The 22,557-nt window shown below is 41.9% G+C and overlaps 2 protein-coding genes across 6 annotated transcripts; both read left to right on the forward strand.

Annotated features, from left to right (window-relative positions):
- Positions 1-6,170, forward strand: LOC111856722 (cytochrome P450 2K1-like). Of its 2 annotated transcripts, none has more exons than XM_072705160.1 (9): positions 1-246; positions 912-1,074; positions 1,462-1,611; positions 2,063-2,223; positions 3,055-3,195; positions 3,291-3,435; positions 3,609-3,793; positions 4,390-4,531; positions 4,651-6,170. In XM_072705160.1, the coding sequence occupies exons 1-9, from the start codon at positions 52-54 to the stop codon at positions 4,836-4,838; spliced, it is 1,470 nt and encodes a 489-aa protein (XP_072561261.1). In that variant the 5' UTR covers positions 1-51; the 3' UTR covers positions 4,839-6,170. The 2 variants fall into 2 exon arrangements, with proteins under 2 accessions (XP_072561261.1, XP_072561260.1); XM_072705159.1 differs by having other exon boundaries at positions 2-246; positions 3,016-3,195.
- Positions 6,171-12,243: 6,073 nt separating this feature from the next.
- Positions 12,244-18,277, forward strand: LOC111856770 (cytochrome P450 2K1-like). 4 transcript variants are annotated; one of them, XM_072705164.1, is made up of 9 exons: positions 12,244-12,463; positions 12,617-12,779; positions 13,316-13,465; positions 14,395-14,555; positions 15,645-15,824; positions 15,920-16,064; positions 16,663-16,847; positions 17,516-17,657; positions 17,777-18,277. In XM_072705164.1, exons 1-9 carry the CDS (start codon positions 12,272-12,274, stop codon positions 17,962-17,964), a joined length of 1,506 nt encoding a protein of 501 aa, XP_072561265.1. In that variant the 5' UTR covers positions 12,244-12,271; the 3' UTR covers positions 17,965-18,277. The 4 variants fall into 4 exon arrangements, with proteins under 4 accessions (XP_072561265.1, XP_072561267.1, XP_072561266.1 ...); XM_072705166.1 differs by lacking the exon at positions 12,244-12,463 and adding an exon at positions 13,103-13,175 and having other exon boundaries at positions 12,652-12,779; XM_072705167.1 differs by lacking the exons at positions 12,244-12,463; positions 12,617-12,779 and adding exons at positions 12,829-12,845; positions 13,103-13,175.
- Positions 18,278-22,557: the final 4,280 nt, after the last annotated feature.

Consider the following 22,557-nt stretch of genomic DNA (forward strand, 5'->3'; position numbering starts at 1 on the left):
ACCACTGCTTTAACATTTCATACGGTTTTTGAGGACTGAGATTTGGAAACTATGGCTGTAGTACAGGAACTTTTCCAGATTCCCAGTGTGGTCACCCTGCTTGTTTCTGTACTGGTGCTTTTGATCCTGTATCTGCTGATCGACACACAAATCCGAGGAAAGGAGCCCCCAGGACCCAGACCTCTGCCTCTTCTGGGAAACCTACTGCAACTGGATCTCAAGAGGCTCCATCTGTGCCTCTTCCAGGTCAAATACATCATTTATCTATATTTGTACTATAGTTTATCACTTTCAAGTTTTTGGTTAAATAGCGAAATATTTAATTCATCAGAATTTGTTTTGAAAAGGCAAACACCTTATCCTTTGTGGTGGGAGATGACAGACTGCCACAGTACATTTGTCATTCCCCAAAACAAAGAATATCAATGCAGAGCTCAGGGGTTCAAGGCACAAATAAATTGCACCACTTTCCTCTACTATAAGCCACTTGGAATGAAGGTGTCAGTTAAATATAAATGAGTTATATGAACATTATGAGCACGACAATAAAATAATAATGGCTGTAGGTATGGTAATGCTTCTTGGTAGTTCTTATGTAACCAAAAACTTTGTTCATAGTGAAAAAGAAAGAAATAGAATATAAATATTTTAAAATATAAACAATATAAATGACGTTTTCAAACATAGACATTAAAACATTCACAAAGGAATTCATTATGGAGAAAGATTCTACAGATTGTTGTGTAAGTGGAATGTTCAATACATGAATAAGTAAACTCTCAGGGTCTCACGGCATTCAGGTAAAAACACATTAACTTTCACACCTCCAGGTAATGTGCTCTTTGACCTGAGGAATCCCAGAATGCACCTCTCTATATAATGCCATTCTTTTTTTGTTTGACTTTCTCCAGCTATCTCAGAAGTATGGGCCTGTCTCCACCATTCACTTTGGCCCAAAGAAAACTGTGGTTCTTGCAGGCTATAAGGTAGTGAAAGAAGCTCTCATCAATTTTGCAGAAGAATTTGGGGACCGGGACATAACGCCTATATTCAAAGATTTTTCAAAAGAGCACGGTATGCAAATCATTGTCTTACAGTTCAAGAATTCGTAACTGGCTTCCTGGGGTCATTTAAGGGGTCAAATTGCAGCCCCTCTTTCCAGACTGGGATTAGGAATTTCACTGCATATTGTAATGACTATAATTGCATATGCAACAAATATAACTTTTAACTTAATAATAGCAGTTCTTGGAGGATGAAATTCAGGTGTCTCTCTCGTCTTTAACTCTTTTATTTCAGACTTTTCCTTCATTTCTGTTGCTAATTCAGAGTTGTGGTGAGCTATGGCTGGAATCCCAATCAGTGCCCATTGATCACACTGGCATTTACAGTAATGCTTTGGATTCCATGCATATAGGAGGTCTCCGTGACCTGACACTGAAATACATTCTACCCACACAGGCATCGTGTTTGCCAATGGAAACTCATGGAAGGAGATGAGGCGCTTTGCTCTGTCCACCCTTCGTGACTTTGGGATGGGAAAACGAGGGATTGAGGACAAAATTATTGAAGAGATCCACTACATGACAGAGGTGTTTGCAGACTTTACAGGTTAGATGTTACAACATTTACAAAAAATGCTAAATATATATAATTAATTCACTACTTGAGTATTCAATATTAATGTATATATTTATATATTATGATTGAATGCTGAATATCACTTCAATCCTGTGCTAGATAAGTGGTACAGAAGATGCAGAACATTTTAACCAGTAAACACTGAGTCTTAGTCATGGCAAGTAGATTATCTGTGTATAATTGACATGAACAGTTCAAGTACAAGCTGTGTATCAATGACGGTTCTCCCCAGAGCAACTATAGAGTGATGCAAATGTTTACAAGTTACTACATAAATGTTGGATATACTATCAATTTCTGCAGCTTTCAAGCACTGCTTCAATAACCCTTCAGCCCTTGTTGATTTTACATTGATTGTAATGTTTTCCAGGTGCTGCATAAATGTTCTTCCCTTTGATGCTTTCCTTATCCATGCTTTCAGGCAAACCATTTGACACCAGTGAAGCACTGAATCACTCAGTCTCCAACATCATTTCTTCCATCGTCTATGGCAACAGGTTTGAATATGACGACCCAGAGTTCCAGAAGATGGTCTATCTGGCAAAGCAACGTAACAAGCTCCTCGGGGCACCTGGCATTAATGTACTTTTAACTTTTTCTTTGTATTTTAATTCAGTTCTGTGGTCAGTGGGGTGTGAGAGGCCAGCAATGCAGAGATCGTCACATAATAAAATAAATTAGTATAAATAAAATATTAAAATTTAAATTAATTAATTCGAGAGCTTAAAATATCACTAATATCAGCTAAACTGTGCACACTATTAAGAATATTGTGAGCATAAAATTAAAAAACGGTTTGCGACTCATCCAGCGCTCTGAACAATTAAGTGTCTGCACAGTATTAATGTTAAGACAGTGTTAATATCCATATAGAGTGGTACCTCGGTACACGTCCTTAATCCGCTCCAGATCCTTGGACTTATACCAAACAGGACATATACCAAACAAATTTTTCGCATAAGAAATAAAGGTAAAATTATTAATCCGTTCCCATGAAAAAAAATCCTATTGTTATTGACATATTATTCATTGATGGGGTTGTATAAAATAATGTAAACACTGCTTAATACTAAAATATATAAATACAATTGTCATGACCTGCTTGTCCAGTCCACCTGTGTGCCACACCCCCTTCTTACCTCATGTGCAACATCTGTCATTGTAAATTGGTTCTTGTATTTAGTGCTTCTGTGTCCGTCTCACCCCTGTCCCGTCATTGACGTTCGTGCTTGCGTGTCGTATTCCAAACAAAGGTCGTATACCAAGCAAAATTTTCGCGTCCAAACAAAGGTCGTATACCAAGTTGGACTTATTCCAAAGCGGATGTATACCGAGGTGCCACTGTATTAATATTTCTTATGTTTGTGGTGGCAGCTGTACAACATGTTTCCAAGTCTGCGCCCTTGGCTGAAGGTATGGACCACCCTGATGAAGAATATGGAGGAGAACATAGAGCAGCAGAGAGAACTTACAAGGAAACTTCAGGAAACTCTGAATGCTGAGGACAAGAGAGGCTTTATAGATGCCTTCCTTCTCCGACAGCAGGAAGTCAAGGTACCTCAGTCTTTGCACATGTCATACATGGCTTCCATGGCTGATATGGAGCCTTTGTATTCATTAACCAAACCTTCTTCTGTCATCTCTAACAGAAGTCTGGGGAGCCAGTATCCCAGTACTATCATGAGAAGAACCTTCTCTACACCGTGTCCAACCTTTATGCAGCTGGAACTGACACCACTGCAACTACACTGTGCTGGGGGCTGCTGTTTATGGCCAAATACCCCCATATCCAAGGTGAGGAAAGATTAATATACACACAGGTCTGTAACACAATACCCCACCTAACCCTAACCCATACACTGTAGCCTGTCAATCATGTAATGCTGATGTAATTTAGAGATTTAACACGCAGACAGGCACACAAATCCTTAATACAGAGATACTGGTTATTCCCCATCCATTGTTAGACCGTGTACAGGAGGAGCTGGACAGGGTCATTGGGGGTCGGCAGATTCGAGTGGAGGACAGGAAGAACCTACCATACACAGATGCTGTGATCCATGAGATACAGAGGATGGGCAACATAGTTCCTTTGAATATCCCACATGTCACAACCTGTGACGTGGTCTTCCAGGGATACCACATCAGGAAGGTAAGCTCAGTTTTTGCTTTTTCATGGGGCAGTTTTCACCTTGACTTTGAATACTTGTGTCTAGTGCTGGTTCCAAAATTGTGGAGATAAACTAACATAACTGGTCACCTGAAATAATAGAAAATACTGACGCCCAGAAAGGCTCCTGCAAAAGGCAGTCACAGAAGCGAAACATATAACATATAACAACAGAAAGATCACTTTGAGGAGCTACTTAACCCGGGATTGTGCTCCCAATTGGAGGCAGTGCAGGAAACTTGGGGTTTATCTGTCAGTCTTTGTCCCCACGCATCCTTATGTGTGGTTTTGAGCTGTGGGTAATGATCGAAAGAACAAGGTTGGGAGTTCAAGTGGATGAAATGACATCTTACTAACATGGAGTGTAGCTTGAAGATCTGGAGGTTTACATCAAAGGGTTAATATCTACCAGCTGACTTGGGAACATTTAGAGATCCTGCAGAACATAATAGAATCCATGGCTTGTCTGGTCTGACCTGCTCAGCATGCTGCTACCACAACCCTGACCAGGAAACGAAATGGGAAGATGATTGTGGTGGCAACGTGTGTTTAGGTGCACATGTCTATGTTTCCTGCAGGGAACTGCTGTCATTCCATTGCTGACATCTGTACTAAGAGATGAGAGTGAATGGGAGAGTCCCAATACCTTCAACCCCGGCCACTTCCTGGATGATCAGGGTCGGTTCAAGAAGAGGGATGCCTTCATGCCCTTCTCTGCAGGTACAGTGCAGGTTGTGCTTTGGTACAAGCTCTGTTCAGTTCTTTTGTTAGCTGCCTGAAAACAAACTCATTGTTGTCCCTCACGTATCTTTCAAAATATTGTCACATCTATTCTCCAGGACGCAGAGTATGCCTTGGAGAGAGTCTGGCCAGGATGGAGATCTTCCTCTTCTTCACCTCGCTCCTGCTGAAGTTCAGGTTCACTCCACCTCCTAGGTTGTCTGAATCTGATCTGGACCTCACTCCAGCTGTTGGGTTGGTCTCCAACCCACCTTCACATAAATTGTGTGCTCTAAGCCGGGTTTGAAGCTCCTGAACTCTGAAGGTTTTTATGGAGCTGAACTGTATGATGTCATCTTTCACATGGCTTGAATAATCAATAACAATATCTAGCTGAGCTTTTTCAATATGAAGACATTCTCGTAACTCGGGTCATTTTGACTTGGACAGGGCCGATACCACATTACTAACTGCCACATGTGACATGTGACATAACACCAAGGACCTGCAAGCTTGCTCTATGCATTCTTCCACAGTTCCCAGACTACCCAACAGCCATGGACACTTCTCTCCCTGTCCCTGCAAACCGGCAGCTGTGCTGCAGCCCTCCCCAGCCCAGAGCATATCACTGATGGCCTGTAGCAACACATTCAGTTATAACGCGCGGCTGTTCATCCACCCTCCTCTCCTCCTGACCAGCTCCTCTTTTCGGTTGAGTCACTTGATTGCAGATTCCTGGCAAGGCTGTTGATATCCTCTCCCAAACCAAATACATAAAACGCTATGGCTCCAGTATAACAACACTCCACAGCTGTGTTGTTCCTGCCAACTATGACAAAGTAGTAATGTGGTATAATTATCATACAACTACATCACTCCCATCACAATGGTAAATCTAGCCTAGTCATTACACAAGCACTCATAGTAAACAGGTACATCACTGTTTCAAACCATAAGTCTGCCTTCAAACACCACATATGCTGGAACCCAGAAATATACACCATTAAAATGATCATATGGCAATTGTGAGATGAGAAGAAACAGCGGATGTGTCTGAATTCAGGTGCTGCACTCTTCAAAGGACGCGGTCTATGAAGGAGTAGCCTTTGTAGGCTGCGGTCATCAAAGGTCAAACAGAAAGGGCTGTCAAATGGGACTGTCTGGCCGACGGATCATTTCCTGTTTGCGTCGCCAGCTGTTCCCGCCCTTATCCTTGAATCAGGAAGCGTCGCTCCCATTGCTTGCCTTCTATACCTTTACGCATTTCTAGACCGCATTTGAAGGAGCCTCGTCACACCGCTGTGATGCAGCCCCTGAATTTGGACATAGCTAGTGACACCACTGCAATGGATTATATTCCCAGATTGCAGTTGATTCCGGGCTGGATCTGTCTCCAGTCGGCATAATTTTTTATATTTATATCTGGGGGCTTGATCTCCTGGTTAGAAATTCAGTCCCACTCCAGCCCTGACTACTTTGCTCCTTTTACTTCACTTGCTCCAAGTCAGAGATTTAATTCAGGATGTCAGTCAAAACAATGAACCTCTTTTTTGAAACTCTCACAGATTTTCAGCTTCACAGGTTATGATTAAAAGAAATATTATCATATGACATTTAGTATTAAACATTGCAGACTGAACCATTTGCCCTTGAATAGAAAAGTATTCGCTTAGGTACATCTTAGCACTGAAACACCTTTTTAAGATGTATATTTGTACCATGTCGACACCATATAAAAATGTATGTCTACATGGGTTGTTTTGAAAGCCTATTTTTATGCCACCTAAATATAGGCATTTTTACCATGTCTTGAGGGTAAAACTTACTATTCGGAGGTGTATAGAGGAGAAAAGAATGGTGTGTTGAGACGTATTCTGTTTCACAGTTTACACCCCACTGGCATTCCGTAGCTTTTCACCATGAGGAATCACAACTGTGAACTTCAGCCACCTCAGGAGGCCGGCCCTCTGCACAAAAGGCTTCCCCTGGGTCCACCTCAGGAGGCCGGCCCTCTGCACAAAAGGCTTCCCCTGGGTCCACCTCAGGAGGCCGGCCCTCTGCACAAAAGGCTTCCCCTGGGTCCACCTCAGGAGGCCGGCCCTCTGCATAAAAGCCTTCCCCTGGGTCCACCTCAGGAGGCCGGCCCTCTGCACAAAAGGCTTCCCCTGGGTCCACCTCAGCAGGCCGGCCCTCTGCACAAAAGCCTTCCCCTGGGTCCACCTCAGGAGGCCGGCCCTCTGCATAAAAGCCTTCCCCTGGGTCCACCTCAGGAGGCCGGCCCTCTGCATAAAAGCCTTCCCCTGGGTCCACCTCAGGAGGCCGGCCCTCTGCATAAAAGCCTTCCCCTGGGTCCACCTCAGGAGGCCGGCCCTCTGCATAAAAGGCTTCCCCTGGGTCCACCTCAGGAGGCCGGCCCTCTGCATAAAAGCCTTCCCCTGGGTCCACCTCAGGAGGCCGGCCCTCTGCATAAAAGCCTTCCCCTGGGTCCACCTCAGGAGGCCGGCCCTCTGCATAAAAGCCTTCCCCTGGGTCCACCTCAGGAGGCCGGCCCTCTGCATAAAAGCCTTCCCCTGGGTCCACCTCAGGAGGCCGGCCCTCTGCATAAAAGGCTTCCCCTGGGTCCACCTCAGGAGGCCGGCCCTCTGCATAAAAGGCTTCCCCTGGGTCCACCTCAGGAGGCCGGCCCTCTGCTTAAAAGCCTTCCCCTGGGTCCACCTCAGGAGGCCGGCCCTCTGCATAAAAGCCTTCCCCTGGGTCCACCTCAGGAGGCCGGCCCTCTGCATAAAAGCCTTCCCCTGGGTCCACCTCAGGAGGCCGGCCCTCTGCATAAAAGCCTTCCCCTGGGTCCACCTCAGGAGGCCGGCCCTCTGCATAAAAGCCTTCCCCTGGGTCCACCTCAGGAGGCCGGCCCTCTGCATAAAAGCCTTCCCCTGGGTCCACCTCAGGAGGCCGGCCCTCTGCATAAAAGCCTTCCCCTGGGTCCACCTCAGGAGGCCGGCCCTCTGCATAAAAGCCTTCCCCTGGGTCCACCTCAGGAGGCCGGCCCTCTGCATAAAAGCCTTCCCCTGGGTCCACCTCAGGAGGCCGGCCCTCTGCATAAAAGCCTTCCCCTGGGTCCACCTCAGGAGGCCGGCCCTCTGCACAAAAGGCTTCCCCTGGGTCCACCTCAGAAGGCCGGCCCTCTGCATAAAAGGCTTCCCCTGGGTCCAACCTCCTGCTGCAAACTGTTTCCACAGTGCCTGTTTTAAAACTAACAAATCCTTTTAACAGTTTTGAATTGTATCTAGAATAGGACTGATTAAACTGATCCAAAGACTATCTACACAAATCAACCTGTATCTCATATAAGGATTTATTTAAACTACTAAAATGTAACTTGATCTTTGCACAGAAATTCTGGTGTCCCACAGGCCTCAATTATATAGTAACACTCCTTAAAACCTAATAAAGCTTTCAAAAGGTCTAACATCTCTATTATTACTACTATTATTCGTGGTGAATATGCATGGTGATTTCTGTATTACTATTGCATTTATGATACACTAACCAGCTGACTGTGAAATCCTGCTTCGTGGAAAACACCCAAGGTTTAGTTATTACCTTATTACCTTGTTTTACCTTAGTACCTTCCAAAGTTTGCCTCATTGTAATCACCTGCACCTGTTTCCTGTTTCCCCTAACCCTAGTATTTGTGTAATTCATAATGATTCTCACCTTTCCCTTGTTTAGCCTTTGTGTTTGTGCGTAAATGTGCCTGGTCTTATGCTAGTCTCCTGTTGGTCTTTGTAAGTGCTGTGTGTTTTTACGCTTATGGAGTGCTGGCAGTCCCTGTTGTTGTTCCTCGTTGCTGTTTCTCCTGTTGCTGTTTCCCCTGTTGCCAGTTTCCCCAGTGTTTTCCTGACTGTTGATTAGCCCTTTCTCCTTCTTGTTTATCCATCGTTTCCACCTTAGTTCTCACCCCTTGTGGTTCTTTTGGTTTTGGTTCAGTGTGTTATCAGTCCTCGCTGGTGTCTGACAGCCACTTCCTGCACCGTCACTCCCTCCCTATGTCCCAATGTGACCGTCAGTATTGCATAATGTTTATTGCAGTTTTATTTTGTACTGCATAAAATTTATCGTGATTTTATTTTGCATTGCTTTACAATGAACTTGCAAAGATTTAGAAAATGTTAAATACCAGCATGAGATTTTTTTAATGAACATTTCTAAGGGGTACATCATCGCATTGTCTTCCTGTGATCAATCTAAAAACATAGCGGTAGCCAGAAATACATTTTAGGGGATCCCTCTGGGCAAATTTCACGAACCGCAAGCAAATTTTTAATTTTTTTTTTTTGGGGGGGGGGGGGGGGGGGTGATATTACATGGCTACTATGTACTCAGGATGTACAGCTTTGTAAACTGGGTCTGTTAGCATCCATAGCAGAATTATCTGACATGCCAGTCTTTTTTTATCACTTGATCACGCCCATTTCTGCTTCCTGGGATAGTCTGAGTATCATTATGTGGCCAGTTGATGATTATCATCTGCCTGTTTTCTTGGCAGTTCATAGTATTATACTAATATTTGGTCAGAGAAGTCCAGCCATTGCTGTTCATGTAATGTTATGGAGCAGGTCCTTGGCAGCAGAAACCTTTGATACAAGTGGTCACTGGGTTAAGAATGTTCGGTTACAGACAAACCGTACTTACAAACAGGCTACCATATATTTAAAAACTTGGGTTAAATACAATGATTTATAATGATGAACGCATGCACTACTTTGTGATGCTTGTGAAAACATTACACGGCTTCTGTGACTCATTGGTACAGTACAGTACTGTATGTGGTTACTTTTATTGTTAGCGTGTAATTCATTTTTATTACATACTGTATTATTTTGTGCTGTATTATATAGGACAATTCGTACTTAAGAATGGATTACGATGAAGTCTATAATACTAAAAATTCAGCTTGCAGACAGTGGTTCGTATTATTATTATTATTATTATTATTATTTATTGCATTATTTTCCTTATTCCTGCTTTCAGGCAAACCATTTGACACCAGTGAAGCACTGAATCACTCAGTCTCCAACATCATTTCTTCTATTGTCTACGGCAACAGGTTTGAACATGACATCCCAGAGTCAAGCAATCCCATAGCCATGGGCGTAAATTAGGGGGGGGGGGTTGTAGCCCCCCCCCCCCCAATAAATCAAAACCAGCTAATACAACCCCGCCCCCCCCCCCCAATGTTCCAGCCAAAGTTACGTCCATAGCACCAGCAAAAGAAATACTAGTGTTAAATACCAGCATGAGATTTTTTTAATGAACATTTCTATGGGGTACATAACCTCATTGTCTTCCTGTGATCAATCTAAAATCATTGGAGGGGGGAGATGTGACGGCCAATCGGGGAGCACATTGCTGTAGATCCAGTTCTGCAACCACATGGTTGGGCAAAGGCCAAACCACAAGGCTAACTGTGCTTAACCAACAATGAAACTCTTTAGTCTCACACAAAGGCAGCTGAGGGGTATAGATTACATGAGGCAGGAAGACGATGTGCACCAATATAAACATACAAGGCCACTGAAAAAACTAAATTGGGGCTAGAGACAGAAAAACACTTTGTGGTTTAGGGCTCTGCGATAATCAGAATCAGCTGCGTTCACACACAGGGAATTTGTCTGCAGTTGTCAATGGCTGTCATGCATACAGAAGGTACAGACCCAGTTTAGACAAGACAATAGCAGGGTCACCAGCTCTCACGCTCATGCTTTCTGACTCTCATGCTCACGTAAGAAATCTCACAGCAAATCTATATTATTCCATTACAAACCTAAAATTAGCTTTATCATAGGTGTTGGGGCAGTTTGCAAACCCTACAGACTGTTTACAAGGTAATGAAACGCTTACATACAGTACATGTAAATGAGTGTGCATGTGTGTGCAGACTGGTCTCAAATTGAAAATCTCACACCAGCCAGCAGAACAACGTTGGCAAACCTGCAATAATCACATACAGTCCATTTGATATATAGAACATGCATTTATAGTGGATAATTGTGTAAAAAGAGCAAGAGAACAGTACAAGTAATGCAGGAATAAATGCAACATATACAGTACAATGCCATAAATACAAAGAACCATTAACAACTGTTAGGTTTCGTATGGTTAGGGGGGTAACAGTGTGACTGAGACCGATGGCTTGTGGGAACAAAATGTACTTGCAGCTGTTTGTTTTGTTACACAGTGACCTGTAGCGTCTGCCAGAGGCAGGGGCGCCGTAAGGGGGAGGAAAGCTAGGACGATTGACAGGGGCCCTAAAAAATTAGGAAAATAACTGGATTGGTTTGGACTGGGGGGCCTAGTATGATATGCTTTCATGGGGCCCAAAATCTCTAGCAGCGCCCCTGGTCAGAGGTGAGAAGTGCAAAGAGGCTGTGATGATTTTCAGTAACACTGCATTTAAAGGGATACAAATAATGCACTCTTACGCAATATATTAACAGAAATGAAGTGTTAGTTATGTACTGACCTTATGTTAACTGTTAATCAATCATAACAGTTCATGTATGCCACACATTTACTATATTTGTTCATGATTTGTACTTGAGTAGTAACTGCTGTTTTGAATTGTATCCAGCATATGCAGATTAAACTGATCCACAGAGTATCTGCAGCTGATGTATTTGTATCTGAACAATGATTTATTTACACTACAAAACATGACCTTTGCATAGACATCTTGGTGTCCCACAGACCTCAGTTATACAATAACTCTCTTTAAAAGTTAATATTTACACTTCATACAATGAGTTTAATCCCTAAAAGGTTTTAATAAGATAAAAACACCTAATAAAACTTTAATAAGGTGTAACTTATTATTCCTACTGCTCTTATTAATGGTGAATAATCATGGTGAGTCTTGTATTACTGTTGCGTTTGTGATACACTGAGCACTTTGGATGAAGGTTTTCACACTCCAGTCAAGAACAGATGTTGCCAAAAAATGCAAAGAAAAAAAAAAAAGCAAGGATTATTTGACTGCAGAGAGTTTTATATTACAAAGATGTTAAATAGGCAAACATAAAGAGATCCTCCTGTGCAATGATGCTTGTATAGGTCGTATTTTCTAGGTTTAAAATTACTCCTACTTTTTGTTATTCAGTTAGTAAATTATTTTAGTCTGGTTTGAATTATTGGGTAATCCAGTGGTGCTGGAAAAATGTGCACAGTGCGCTGCCAGCAGAAGGACTGCAGAACCATTTAAAAAATCTAATTCATACTTTCTATGGGCTCTTCTTAAGGGATCTTTCCATCAGAGGTGGAGATTTCAGGTCCAGAGAGTATAAATCTAGACTGAGATTTTGTTTCAACCAGCTAGTTGAGCATAAAGAGTCATAGTCACAGATACTCAGCTGCTTGTAGAAACAAAATCTTGGTCTGGATTTGTACTTTATGGACCTGAAACCTCCGCCTCTGCTTTCCATACATGTTTACATGTGTCTTTCTTTACGTTTACTGTTAGTTGTGATGCTGGTTAAGAATCTAATGGAAAAAGTACAAAGGACATTTTTTGAACATCTCTGCCTCCTGTGTTTTCACTGGTTAATACAAAAACACATTGGTACCATGTGCAGACTTATATAGATCTTTTCTCCTCCTACTGAAAGGCCAGCCCCTAGAAGGTGTGGTCTTCTCATCCTTCAAACCTAAATATGCTTGTCAAAGACAGAATATCACAGCTTAGCTATGGCTCTAGTGCAGGAACTTGTACAAACCCCAAGTGTTTTCACTCTTGTTGCTGCCCTGCTGGTTCTTCTTGTCTTCTGTCTTCTCTCCACCAATCACAAGGGAAAGGAGCCCCCAGGACCCAGACCTTTGCCTCTCCTAGGAAACCTGCTGCAGCTGGACCTCAAGAGACCCCATCTCTCACTCGCAAAGGTATAACATTTCTGTTGTTACTTTCATTATTTTCATAAAGTAAACGGTCAGTTTTTATTTTCTCCCGCAATTTATGTTGCACTTTAGAAATTGGGTCATATTTCAGTCTTTAAAAGCGGCATCTCAGCACTTTCTGTCTTGGATTTTCTCCAGCTATATAAACAATATGGATCTGTGTTCACCGTGTACTTCGGCCCCAAGAAAGTGGTGGTGCTCGCGGGCTACAGGACAGTGAGAGAGGCCCTGGTTAACCATGCAGTGGAGTTTGGAGACCGGGATATGCAGCCAGTATTTCATGATTTCTCCCATGAACATGGTACGAACAAGAACCACCTCTGACATGTTTCAGCACGATGCGTTCAGCATTACCCTCATTTACTGGGTGAGTTTTAGTGTAAACAAAGAAAGATTTGGGGTAAGCGTCTTAATCTATTTCAATGTGCATATAGCTCGGGCAAGCAATGTAGATGCAGGGCAATTACAAAAAACTGTACACTAGCCCGCTGGCTAGCAAATAAAAAAATAAATGTTGAACTGTATTATTTCACTGAACTAGTCCAGGTGATGAGTAACAGAAATTCTTAAATTCCACCTCTGAATGTGCTTTACAGTTATTTAGCTCATTTCCTTTATCCATAGTAATGTACAATTGAGGAAACAGGGTCAGACAGTCCATGAAGCAGCTGGCGTTAAGGACCTTAAAGGCATCATGGTAAAATGACCAAATCTGGGACTGGAACTGATGGCTTTTCGATCACAGCCAGAGAACTCACATCCTAATCAGCTAAGCCACACTCCATCCCAGTTAAAATATGAAGATGAAAAACATGCAAGCGCTCCTATCTCACACAGGAGTCCTATTCGCCAATGGAGACTCATGGAAGGAGATGAGGCGCTTTGCTCTGTCTACCCTTCGAGACTTTGGGATGGGAAAACGAGGGATTGAAGAGAAAATTATTGAGGAGATCCACTACGTGACAGAGGTGTTTGCAGACTTTACAGGTTAGCTATTACGATGTTTACAAAAAAATGCTGAATTTATATATTTTTATAATTCACTAATTTAGTACAATGGACAAACATCCTTAAATCTGTATTGTTCTTGCTGTCTTTTTTGACTCCATTAGATGTTGCTCTCATTTCAAAAAAGGGTACGAAGCATGCCCCAAAACAAGCCAAGAGCGCCATCTAGTGGGCCATACACTTAATGTTATGGTGCAGGTCCACTACTTGATGGCAGTACAGAACCTTGATACAGGCAGTCACTGTGTTATGGACGTTCGGCTTACAGAAAATATTCATGAAAATATTGCATGGCTTCAGTGGTTCATCGGCTAAAGATACAATACAGTACCGTATTTAATTACTTTTATCAATACTGCATACAGTGATTATCATTGTTATCATGTACTGTATTATTGGTTTCCTGCTTACCTACAAATTCGACTTAAAGTCAGACTTAGGATCTCGTTCGTAACCTGGGGTCTGCCAGAATATCTTTTTTTATGGGTTTTTTTTTTACGCAAAAAAAAAAATAAAAAATACAAATTTAGCGCCCTGCTGGCTGCCGCATGTGTATGTGCACTTGGTCAGAGTCATTTATCCTGATATTTTTAAATCAAAATATTGCAATATAGACCAAGCCCTAACAGGTATCAGTACTGGTGAGTACCCAAAAGCAAGCATCCATACTCATACTTGAACTGTTTAAAAATGTTGCAACCTTATGTGTATTAATGACTGTTCACCTCATATTTTCTATACTGTTATGCAATTTCCTACGTAAATTTTGGATATATAGTGAATTTCTGCAACTTTAGAATTGCTTCAATGACCCTTCACGCCTTGTTTATTTTACAGTGGTTCAAACATATTCAAATTGCTACATAAATATTCTTTCCTTTGATTTTTCCCTTTTTTCCTGCTGTCAGGCAAACCATTTGACACCACTGAAGCACTGAATCACTCAGTCTCCAACATCATTTCTTCCATCGTCTACGGCAACAGGTTTGAATATGACGACCCAGAGTTCCAGAAGATGGTCTATCTGGCAAAGCAACGTATCAAGCTCACCGGATCACCTGGCATTAATGTACTTAAACTTTTTATTTTTCTTTTAATTTCCTTCTCTGATCAGAGAGGTGTATGAGGTCTCTAGTGCAGAGATCTTCATACAACCTACAATTAAATCAATTTAAGCCAATATTTGAATTGAAACAGAAATTATACAGTAATAATTTATATTTAAAACAGTAAGGTTATAAGATGTGGGTATTATATACATGTACATAATAACCATGCTATATATATATATATATATATATATATATATATATATATATATATATATATATATATATATATATATATATATATACTGTATATACACACACACTTAGTATATATATTACTGGGGCTGAATGATATTCAAAGTTCATAATGTGATATTTGATATTCTTGTGATACATATTGTGATATTTATAAAGCAAAAAAAGGACTTAAAAAGTATACCTAAAATGAAACTGTAGCTAAGCTTACAAAGTTTTGTTTCCTGTGACAGAGTAAAAACGTTTTTACAAAACTTATTGATGGTATCAATAAGTGCAGGCAATGCTCTTTGTAACCTGTGATCGGTTGGGGCCCCGTCCAGGGTTTGTTCCTACCTTGCACCGATTGTAATGTATAAATATTGTACTTTGTATATATCATATATAAACAATAACTGAATTAGTCATCAAATTAATCAGTAGATTACTCAGTTACTCACAAGTGACATCCCTACAGTATATTCTGATATGATGGCACACAGAGACCGTAATACGTTTGGTGGTGGTATGCGGTGTAAATAGCTTGTGGACCACTGCTTCAGATGGCTTTAGCCACAATTATCAGCCCAGACACACTTCGAAATTATAATGAAACCCCGCCCACCAGTACATCATTTTCCACAGAGACTAAAAAACAAGAATGAGCACTGCTAATCAAATATCGTTAAACAGTAATGCTGTATATTTATTAAGAATCATTATGGCATGATAACTGGAGGATTGTTTAAGAATAGGTTTAAGAATAGGTTTAAGAATAGGTTGCATGTACCTTCAGCATACAATTGTCTGCCATAATATTAATGGTAAGACAACATTAATATTATATGGTATTTTTTTCCTGTTTGTGGTGGCAGCTGTACAACATGTTTCCAAGGTTGCGCCCTTGGCTGAAGGTATGGACCACCCTGATGAACACTATTGAGGTCAGCTTGGAGCAGGAGCGAGAACTTATTAGAAAACTTCAGGAAACTCTGAATGCTGAGGACAAGAGAGGCTTTATAGATGCCTTCCTTCTCCGACAGCAGGAAGTCAAGGTACCTCAGTCTTTGCACATGTCATACATGGCTTCCATGGCTGATATGGAGCCTTTGTATTCATTAACCAAACCTTCTTCTGTCATCTCTAACAGAAGTCTGGGGAGCCAGTATCCCAGTACTATCATGAGAAGAACCTTCTCTACACCGTGTCCAACCTTTATGCAGCTGGAACTGACACCACTGCAACTACACTGTGCTGGGGGCTGCTGTTTATGGCCAAATACCCCCATATCCAAGGTGAGGAAAGATTAATATACACACAGGCCTGTAACATGTAGTGGAAAATTACCACCAAGCATGATGTCTGATGGTTACTAAGGAAGTTAGGCTGCAAAATAAGGTTGCTATGCTCGAAGAAACAGATGCAAGAGACTGGGGAGGGGTTTTAGACCTTACCCATGTTAAGCTAGACAAGAGATGAATTTTTATTCTATATATGGTAAATATAAGATGCTTGTGCTAGACGAAAAGCTTGTCCTGAGCATAGAATGTGCAAAAGCAGACATGGGTCTTCCGGTTGTGGTTGCAGAGAAAGGTCATTTGTCTGTCAGTATAAAATGAAAGCAACTGCGTTTGCTATTTGGAGAACTTCTCAGAACTGTCTGTGGAGAGTCTCCCCGAGCTCGCATAGAAAGATATCTCAATAAATGAAACCAAGCTAAACCATTGGACTCATCTGTTACTTCCTACCTCCAAATTTCCATAACAAACACAATACCCCCATACACTGTAGCCTGTCAGTAATGTAATGCTGATGTAATTTAGAGATTTAACACGCAGACAGGCACACAAATCCTTAATACAGAGATGCTGGTTATTCCCCATCCATCGTTAGACCGTGTACAGGAGGAGCTGGACAGGGTCATTGGGGGTCGGCAGACTCGAGTGGAGGACAGGAAGAACCTACCATACACAGATGCTGTGATCCATGAGATACAGAGGATGGGCAACATAGTTCCTTTGAATATCCCACATGTCACAACCTGTGATGTGGTCTTCCAGGGATACCACATCAGGAAGGTAAGCTCAGTGCTTTGTGCCTAGTGCTGAGATTAACTCTGGTTCCAATATTCTGGAAATAAACTCAGATCAACAATCTGTAGCCTTCATACTCTCCAGAAAAAGTGTATGGCTTCTTTCAGGTGAGGTAGGACAGTCTACCCTTAGTGAAGAAGTACCTCAAACTCTCGTTCAAGGGTGAGAGTAAAATGAAGATCAGTTTATTGACTGCATTTTTGTGGGCACTAACAAGGTTCAGGTGTTGACAGGACTCTTGTGGTTTACCAGTCAGTCTCCATCCTCACCTGTCCTTACCTATGGTTATGAGCAGCGGGAAATGAGTATCATAACAAGGTTGGGTGTACAAGTGGATGAAATGACGTTTCTCCCGGGGTTGCTGAGTTCACTCTGCATGACATGGAATGGAGTTTGGAGATCCTGAGGTGTCTTGAAATTAAGTCAGTGTCCGCAGAGAAGACCCAGGATTGTATCTAACAGTTGGCATGGGAACATCTACAGATCCTGCAGGACATACTAGAATCTATGGTCTTGGATGAAGACCTCTGGTGTATCTTGCTGCCACCCAGCCCACAATAGGAAAAGAGATGGGAATATGGTGATGATAATTTACATTTATCCTCTGGTAGAGTATGTTTACATGTGCATGTACATGTCTGTGTTCCCTGCAGGGAACTGCAATCATTCCATTCTTGACATCTGTCCTAAGAGATGAGAGTGAATGGGAGAGTCCTAATACCTTCAACCCCAGTCACTTCCTGGATGATCAGGGTCTATTCAAGAAGAGGGATGCCTTCATGCCCTTCTCTGCAGGTACAGTGCAGGTTGTGCTTTGGTACGAGCTCTGTTCAGTTCTTTTGTTAGCTGCCTGAAAACAAACTCATAGTTGTCCCTCACGTATCTTACAAAATATTGTCACCTCTATTCTCTAGGACGTCGAACATGCCTTGGAGAGAGTCTGGCCAGGATGGAGATCTTCCTCTTCTTCACCTCACTCCTGCAGAAGTTCAGGTTCACTCCTCCTCCTGGGGTGTCCGAATCTGATCTGGACCTCACTCCAGCTGTTGGTTTAGTCGTCAGCCCCCCCGCACATAAACTGTGTGCTGTAAACCGGGCTTGATGATCCTGAACCCTGATGGTTTTTATGGAGATGAACTGCAACATAATCATACTCCAGATGGCTATATCAGTCACCGCAGATACAACATAAAACTCAGCTAACAGAGATGCCTACCTACCTGTCCATCTGCCTACCTGTCTACTGACCCACCTGCAAGAATATGGAGTAATAGAGATGTATGGGGCTAATATTCCACACTGGGAATTATGCATAGTATTAAAACTATAAAGTTTGTATTATTTTAAAAAAATAATGTGTAATGGAACCAAAACAACTGAAAAGCATAATATGTTAATATTATCTGGTTAATGAACATTTAAGTGTATGGAGCATTTTGTATTATATGGATTGTTATCTGTAGCCGGTTTTCCCCATATAATACGATCTGTACTGGGAAGTCGCACTGACTGTTCTGGGGACCAGTAGCTTGCTGACTATCTCCCTCCCTCCTGACTGGGTTGGGTGAGGGGGTCAATTGATGATAGAATAGCTGGGGGGGGGGTCAGGTACCAGCAATCAATTGGTGAAACTGAAGAAGTCTTAAACCTATTCATTCTCCCGTCCCTGTGCACCACCAGGGCCCTCTAGCTGACGTTCATAGTACTGCATGATCCGGCAAGGGCCACACCTCAAGGCTAACTGTGCTTAACCAGCAATAAAACTCTGTAGTCTCACACAAAGGCAGCTCAGGGGTATAGGCATGAAGACAATGTGCACCAATATTCTATTCTATTCTATTCTATTCTATTCTATTCTATTCCCTTTTATATAGCGCCTTTCACAACAAGGTGCTTCACAGGGCTGTGTTGTGATACATCACATCATTAACCAATAACCTGGGGACCATGTCTGAACATTAAGATGAATGACCTAGCATTAAGGCTTCAAGGAACCCAGCGGAGCTCATTAAGAAAAACTTGAGTGTAACCAGAGCCTTCCCCCAGAATTAAACAAAGGTAAGGTATTTATTTACAGTTTTAAAGACTGCGGCAACTGGATAGGGCCATGTGAAAATTAAATGTGACAAAGGGATTGTGTCACTAATCGCAACAAACTTAAAAACAAGTATAATGTAAGTCAGTAGCTTTGAAGAAAAAAATTACAGTAAAAGAATTCTGTATAAGTAACACTTTTACAAATCAGTTTGTGATCTGTTACATTTTGTGACTGTCAGGATTTAAACCAGACGATGTTTAGGGATGCAGCACCCTATGCAAATGCCTTGTTTTTTCAACTTCTTTCAGTACAATGTTCTGAATCAGTGTCCTGAAAAGAACTTGAAACCCTCAATAGATAAGGAAATGACACCCACATTAGCACCTACTGTGGATTTAATCATAAATTTAAATTTAAAACTCCCATACCTGTAACTCAGACGCTTTCTGTCTCCCCATTTTCTCCCAACTCCTATTTTTTCTCGAACTTTTTCTCTATTAAACCTACCTACATGAAATCCACCTTAATCGTATAGGCCAGTATGTACCCAACCACCTTTTAGCTTCACCATTTTAGCACACAAACTAATATTTACAGCATTAATGCCACCATAAGGAACACATAGTGTATGAAGTAAAACTGCTAGCAATGAGCTAAACACTACACAGTATCTTACTTAGCCATTGCATATAACTGTAATATTAAATAAAAATGCATTTACCAGGGGTACTATGCTAATGTAGTACAACAGGCTCAAGAGTAAGCTGTTCCCATCAGGTAAGGAGGAATTGCATCTCTGGTACTGAGTGTCTGTACAGATCCTGGAGTGTGAGGAGTCTGGGATGACTTTCCCTGCCTGATTCCGGGCTCAGTTAAAGCACATGTAGCCTAGGTCTGTAAAGTTACCATAAGGCTTTGAAGCTATTATAGAGCGTAATTTGTAAAGAGGGAGACATGCACCTTACAATATGTGTGTGTATACCAAAGTGGGCAGCTGTCTCTTTAAGACGTTCCTGAGTGCCGAAAGGTAGGGTGGGAGTTTTTTTTCGGCGGGTTTTTCTAGACGGTGGAAGGCGGGTAAAGAGAGCGGAAAGAAGAGCGAACGGCAACTTAGAGAAATAAACGTATATATCTATATATATATATATATATATATATATATATTTGTGTAGATATCAACGTTTAGAGCACTTCGTTTATTTTTTTGGCCGAAGCATAGAATTGCAGCAATTAGTGAATAGAAAGATTTTGGTTCAAGTTCTCTCTTTTGGATATCCTGGTAGGTCAATTTACCTGTTTTGTTAAATGTTAAGTAAAATATAGATAATAGCTAGGGATCATTAGTGTGAAGGAAAAACAGTCAGGATATGAATGTGAACATTTGTTGATTGTGTGGTTGATTATTTTCTTTGCTAATGTATCATTTTTTTGTAGTTGTATGTAAAATGCTAAAGCTACCTATAAGGCTACTTCTTAATTGATCGGAATACGTTGACTGTGATATGGTGTTATTCAGTTTAGGCACCCTGTTAGTACCATTGCAGGTTGAAATGTTTATAATATGCATATATAAATATATACATATATATGTGTATATTAATGTTATTGAGGAAATCTGTATAGTATGGCCTAATGTGACTCTGAGATTGCGCTGTATGTTAATGGATGATGGAAAAAATATATAATTTTGTGTGATGTTTAAGTAAGACATCTAACTCTCTGTACTTTGTGTGCAGACTGTTTTTTTTTATTTGATTCCGTTCCGAATTCAGTTTTTTTTTTTCGACCAAGGAAGATCGCTTGTTTCACAGAGTCGCCCCCTCTGCGTTGAACTGCGCAATGTAACAAGTTTTTTGCAACCGAAGATTTTTTCCCCAGCGCTTTGTGAAGACACCAGACACGGACAATCGTGGTTAGTGCAGCAGATAACTGTAACAATCTTTCAAATCTGGAAACAAGCACCAAAATTTGCATATTTATACTTCTTGGACCACTTGTTAGAAAAAAACCGTTAGCCACTTAAAATTAAAAAATGGCCGCCATTTTCCAAGATGGCCGCCATTTCTGGCATAAGAAACACATATTTTGCCACAGAATTGGACTCCCTGGACCGATTTGGATGATTTTGGTATTGAATCCTATGTTTCTGACCATGGGGAAGTCCAATTTATAGCTTTGAATTCTTTTTAGGGATTCTTTGTACCATTTCTAACCAAAAAAGTAAAAAAAATAACCTAAAACAGAATAATTACAGCAAAACATTTATGATGTATAGAAGGTTAATGTCCACAGCACAGATGTCACCAGTCCAACATCACAAGATGTTTAATATATGTGCTATTACCAGTCTACTTTAAGACATTCAGTCCTTTTGCCTTTGCATTTGTCCCCAAGGTGAGTTGGAATTCCTACACATCGCATCTACAGCTGCATAGTCCAGTACAGGTCAGAGCAAAGCGGTAGCATTTGCATTGTCCATGGCATTCTGACTTGCATCCACACTTGGTCAGTTGCTGACAGCTCTCTGCAATAGGTGGAAGCTCAGTCCAGAAGATCTGCCACAGATCACCTTTCTTGGTCCCGCCCCAGTCGGCAGGGCTCTGTTTTTCTGGCTGGCATACCGTTGACTGACTCCATATGCAGCCTGCCTGGTAGGCAGCACGCTTCACATGCTGCAATAGAGCAGCTCGAGTAGGAGGAATGGCCTCATATGTTCTCTGCTTCCGAGCAAGCATGTCTAGCCTGGCATCAACACCATCAGCTGTACTGGACCTGTCGTACATCTTGACCACAAACTTCTCCAAGGTCTTGAAGTCATCATCATCTACTGCTGGTGAGTAATGGCGGAGTTTGCTGAAGACATCAGAAGCCTCGTCACACACATCCCAGGTTTGCCATGCTGACTTCTTCCCTTTCCCACGGAATGCTGAGACATCGCAGCCAGTGAAGGCATGGAAGAAGAGAATTCCTCTGGTCTTCTCCAGTGCAAGAGAGAGGCACAGGTCATGTACTGGAATCCACCTCATGTTCTGTCCTTGGCCAAAGGCTATCCACAGCTGCTGCAGACCAATCCCCTGGAGGGTTGGCAGAACACTGACCGCTATGACCAGAACATCTGTGTCGCTGGCTTTGACCATGAGGACTTTGCTGCCTTTTTCTGCTGCATGCTTGGCATGCACAAAGATCCGGGTGTCGGCTTCTTCATGGCTACAAGGAGCCACCTCAGCCAGGTTGATGGTGTGGTTGCCGAGAGCATCATCTTCTTTGGTCACAATGACCACATTTGGTGCAGACATCTGTGCAATCTTGTCAGCCAGGAAGTTTAACAACTCAGTTTTGTTGTCATTGTCTCGGAAGAAGTTCCGCCAGTTTGAGGGGACTTTGCCCTTCTCTGTCACCCTGCATCTGACTCCACGTCCTTGCTTTGACCTAGCTTCAGCCATCAGACTCGATGGCTGGTAGACATCAAACACAATGTCCGCTCTGCTGTACTTGGTCAGGTAGCCTTGTATGGTTGGAAGAACATCAAGTACTGCATATTCTTCAAAAGTCTTCAAGGTCCTTGGTGGCAGACTATTCACTAGTGCTGAACCATCAATGATGATGGTGTCAGCCTCTGGTTCTATGTCGGGGATGGTAACATGAGTCTCAAGAAAG

This window comes from Paramormyrops kingsleyae, chromosome 22 (assembly GCF_048594095.1).
Source record: "Paramormyrops kingsleyae isolate MSU_618 chromosome 22, PKINGS_0.4, whole genome shotgun sequence".
Classification (NCBI taxonomy): domain Eukaryota; kingdom Metazoa; phylum Chordata; class Actinopteri; order Osteoglossiformes; family Mormyridae; genus Paramormyrops; species Paramormyrops kingsleyae.

Bases quoted from the DNA above. Each gene is read 5' to 3' on its own strand.
- LOC111856722 (XM_072705159.1), top strand. From the start codon at position 52: ATGGCTGTAGTACAGGAACTTTTCCAGATTCCCAGTGTGGTCACCCTG. The intron at 247-911 runs GTCAAATACATC...GACTTTCTCCAG, and splicing joins TCCATCTGTGCCTCTTCCAG to CTATCTCAGAAGTATGGGCC. The intron at 3,794-4,389 runs GTAAGCTCAGTT...TGTTTCCTGCAG, and splicing joins AGGGATACCACATCAGGAAG to GGAACTGCTGTCATTCCATT.
- LOC111856770 (XM_072705164.1), top strand. From the start codon at position 12,272: ATGGCTCTAGTGCAGGAACTTGTACAAACCCCAAGTGTTTTCACTCTT. The intron at 12,464-12,616 runs GTATAACATTTC...GATTTTCTCCAG, and splicing joins CCCATCTCTCACTCGCAAAG to CTATATAAACAATATGGATC. The intron at 16,065-16,662 runs GTGAGGAAAGAT...ATCCATCGTTAG, and splicing joins CAAATACCCCCATATCCAAG to ACCGTGTACAGGAGGAGCTG.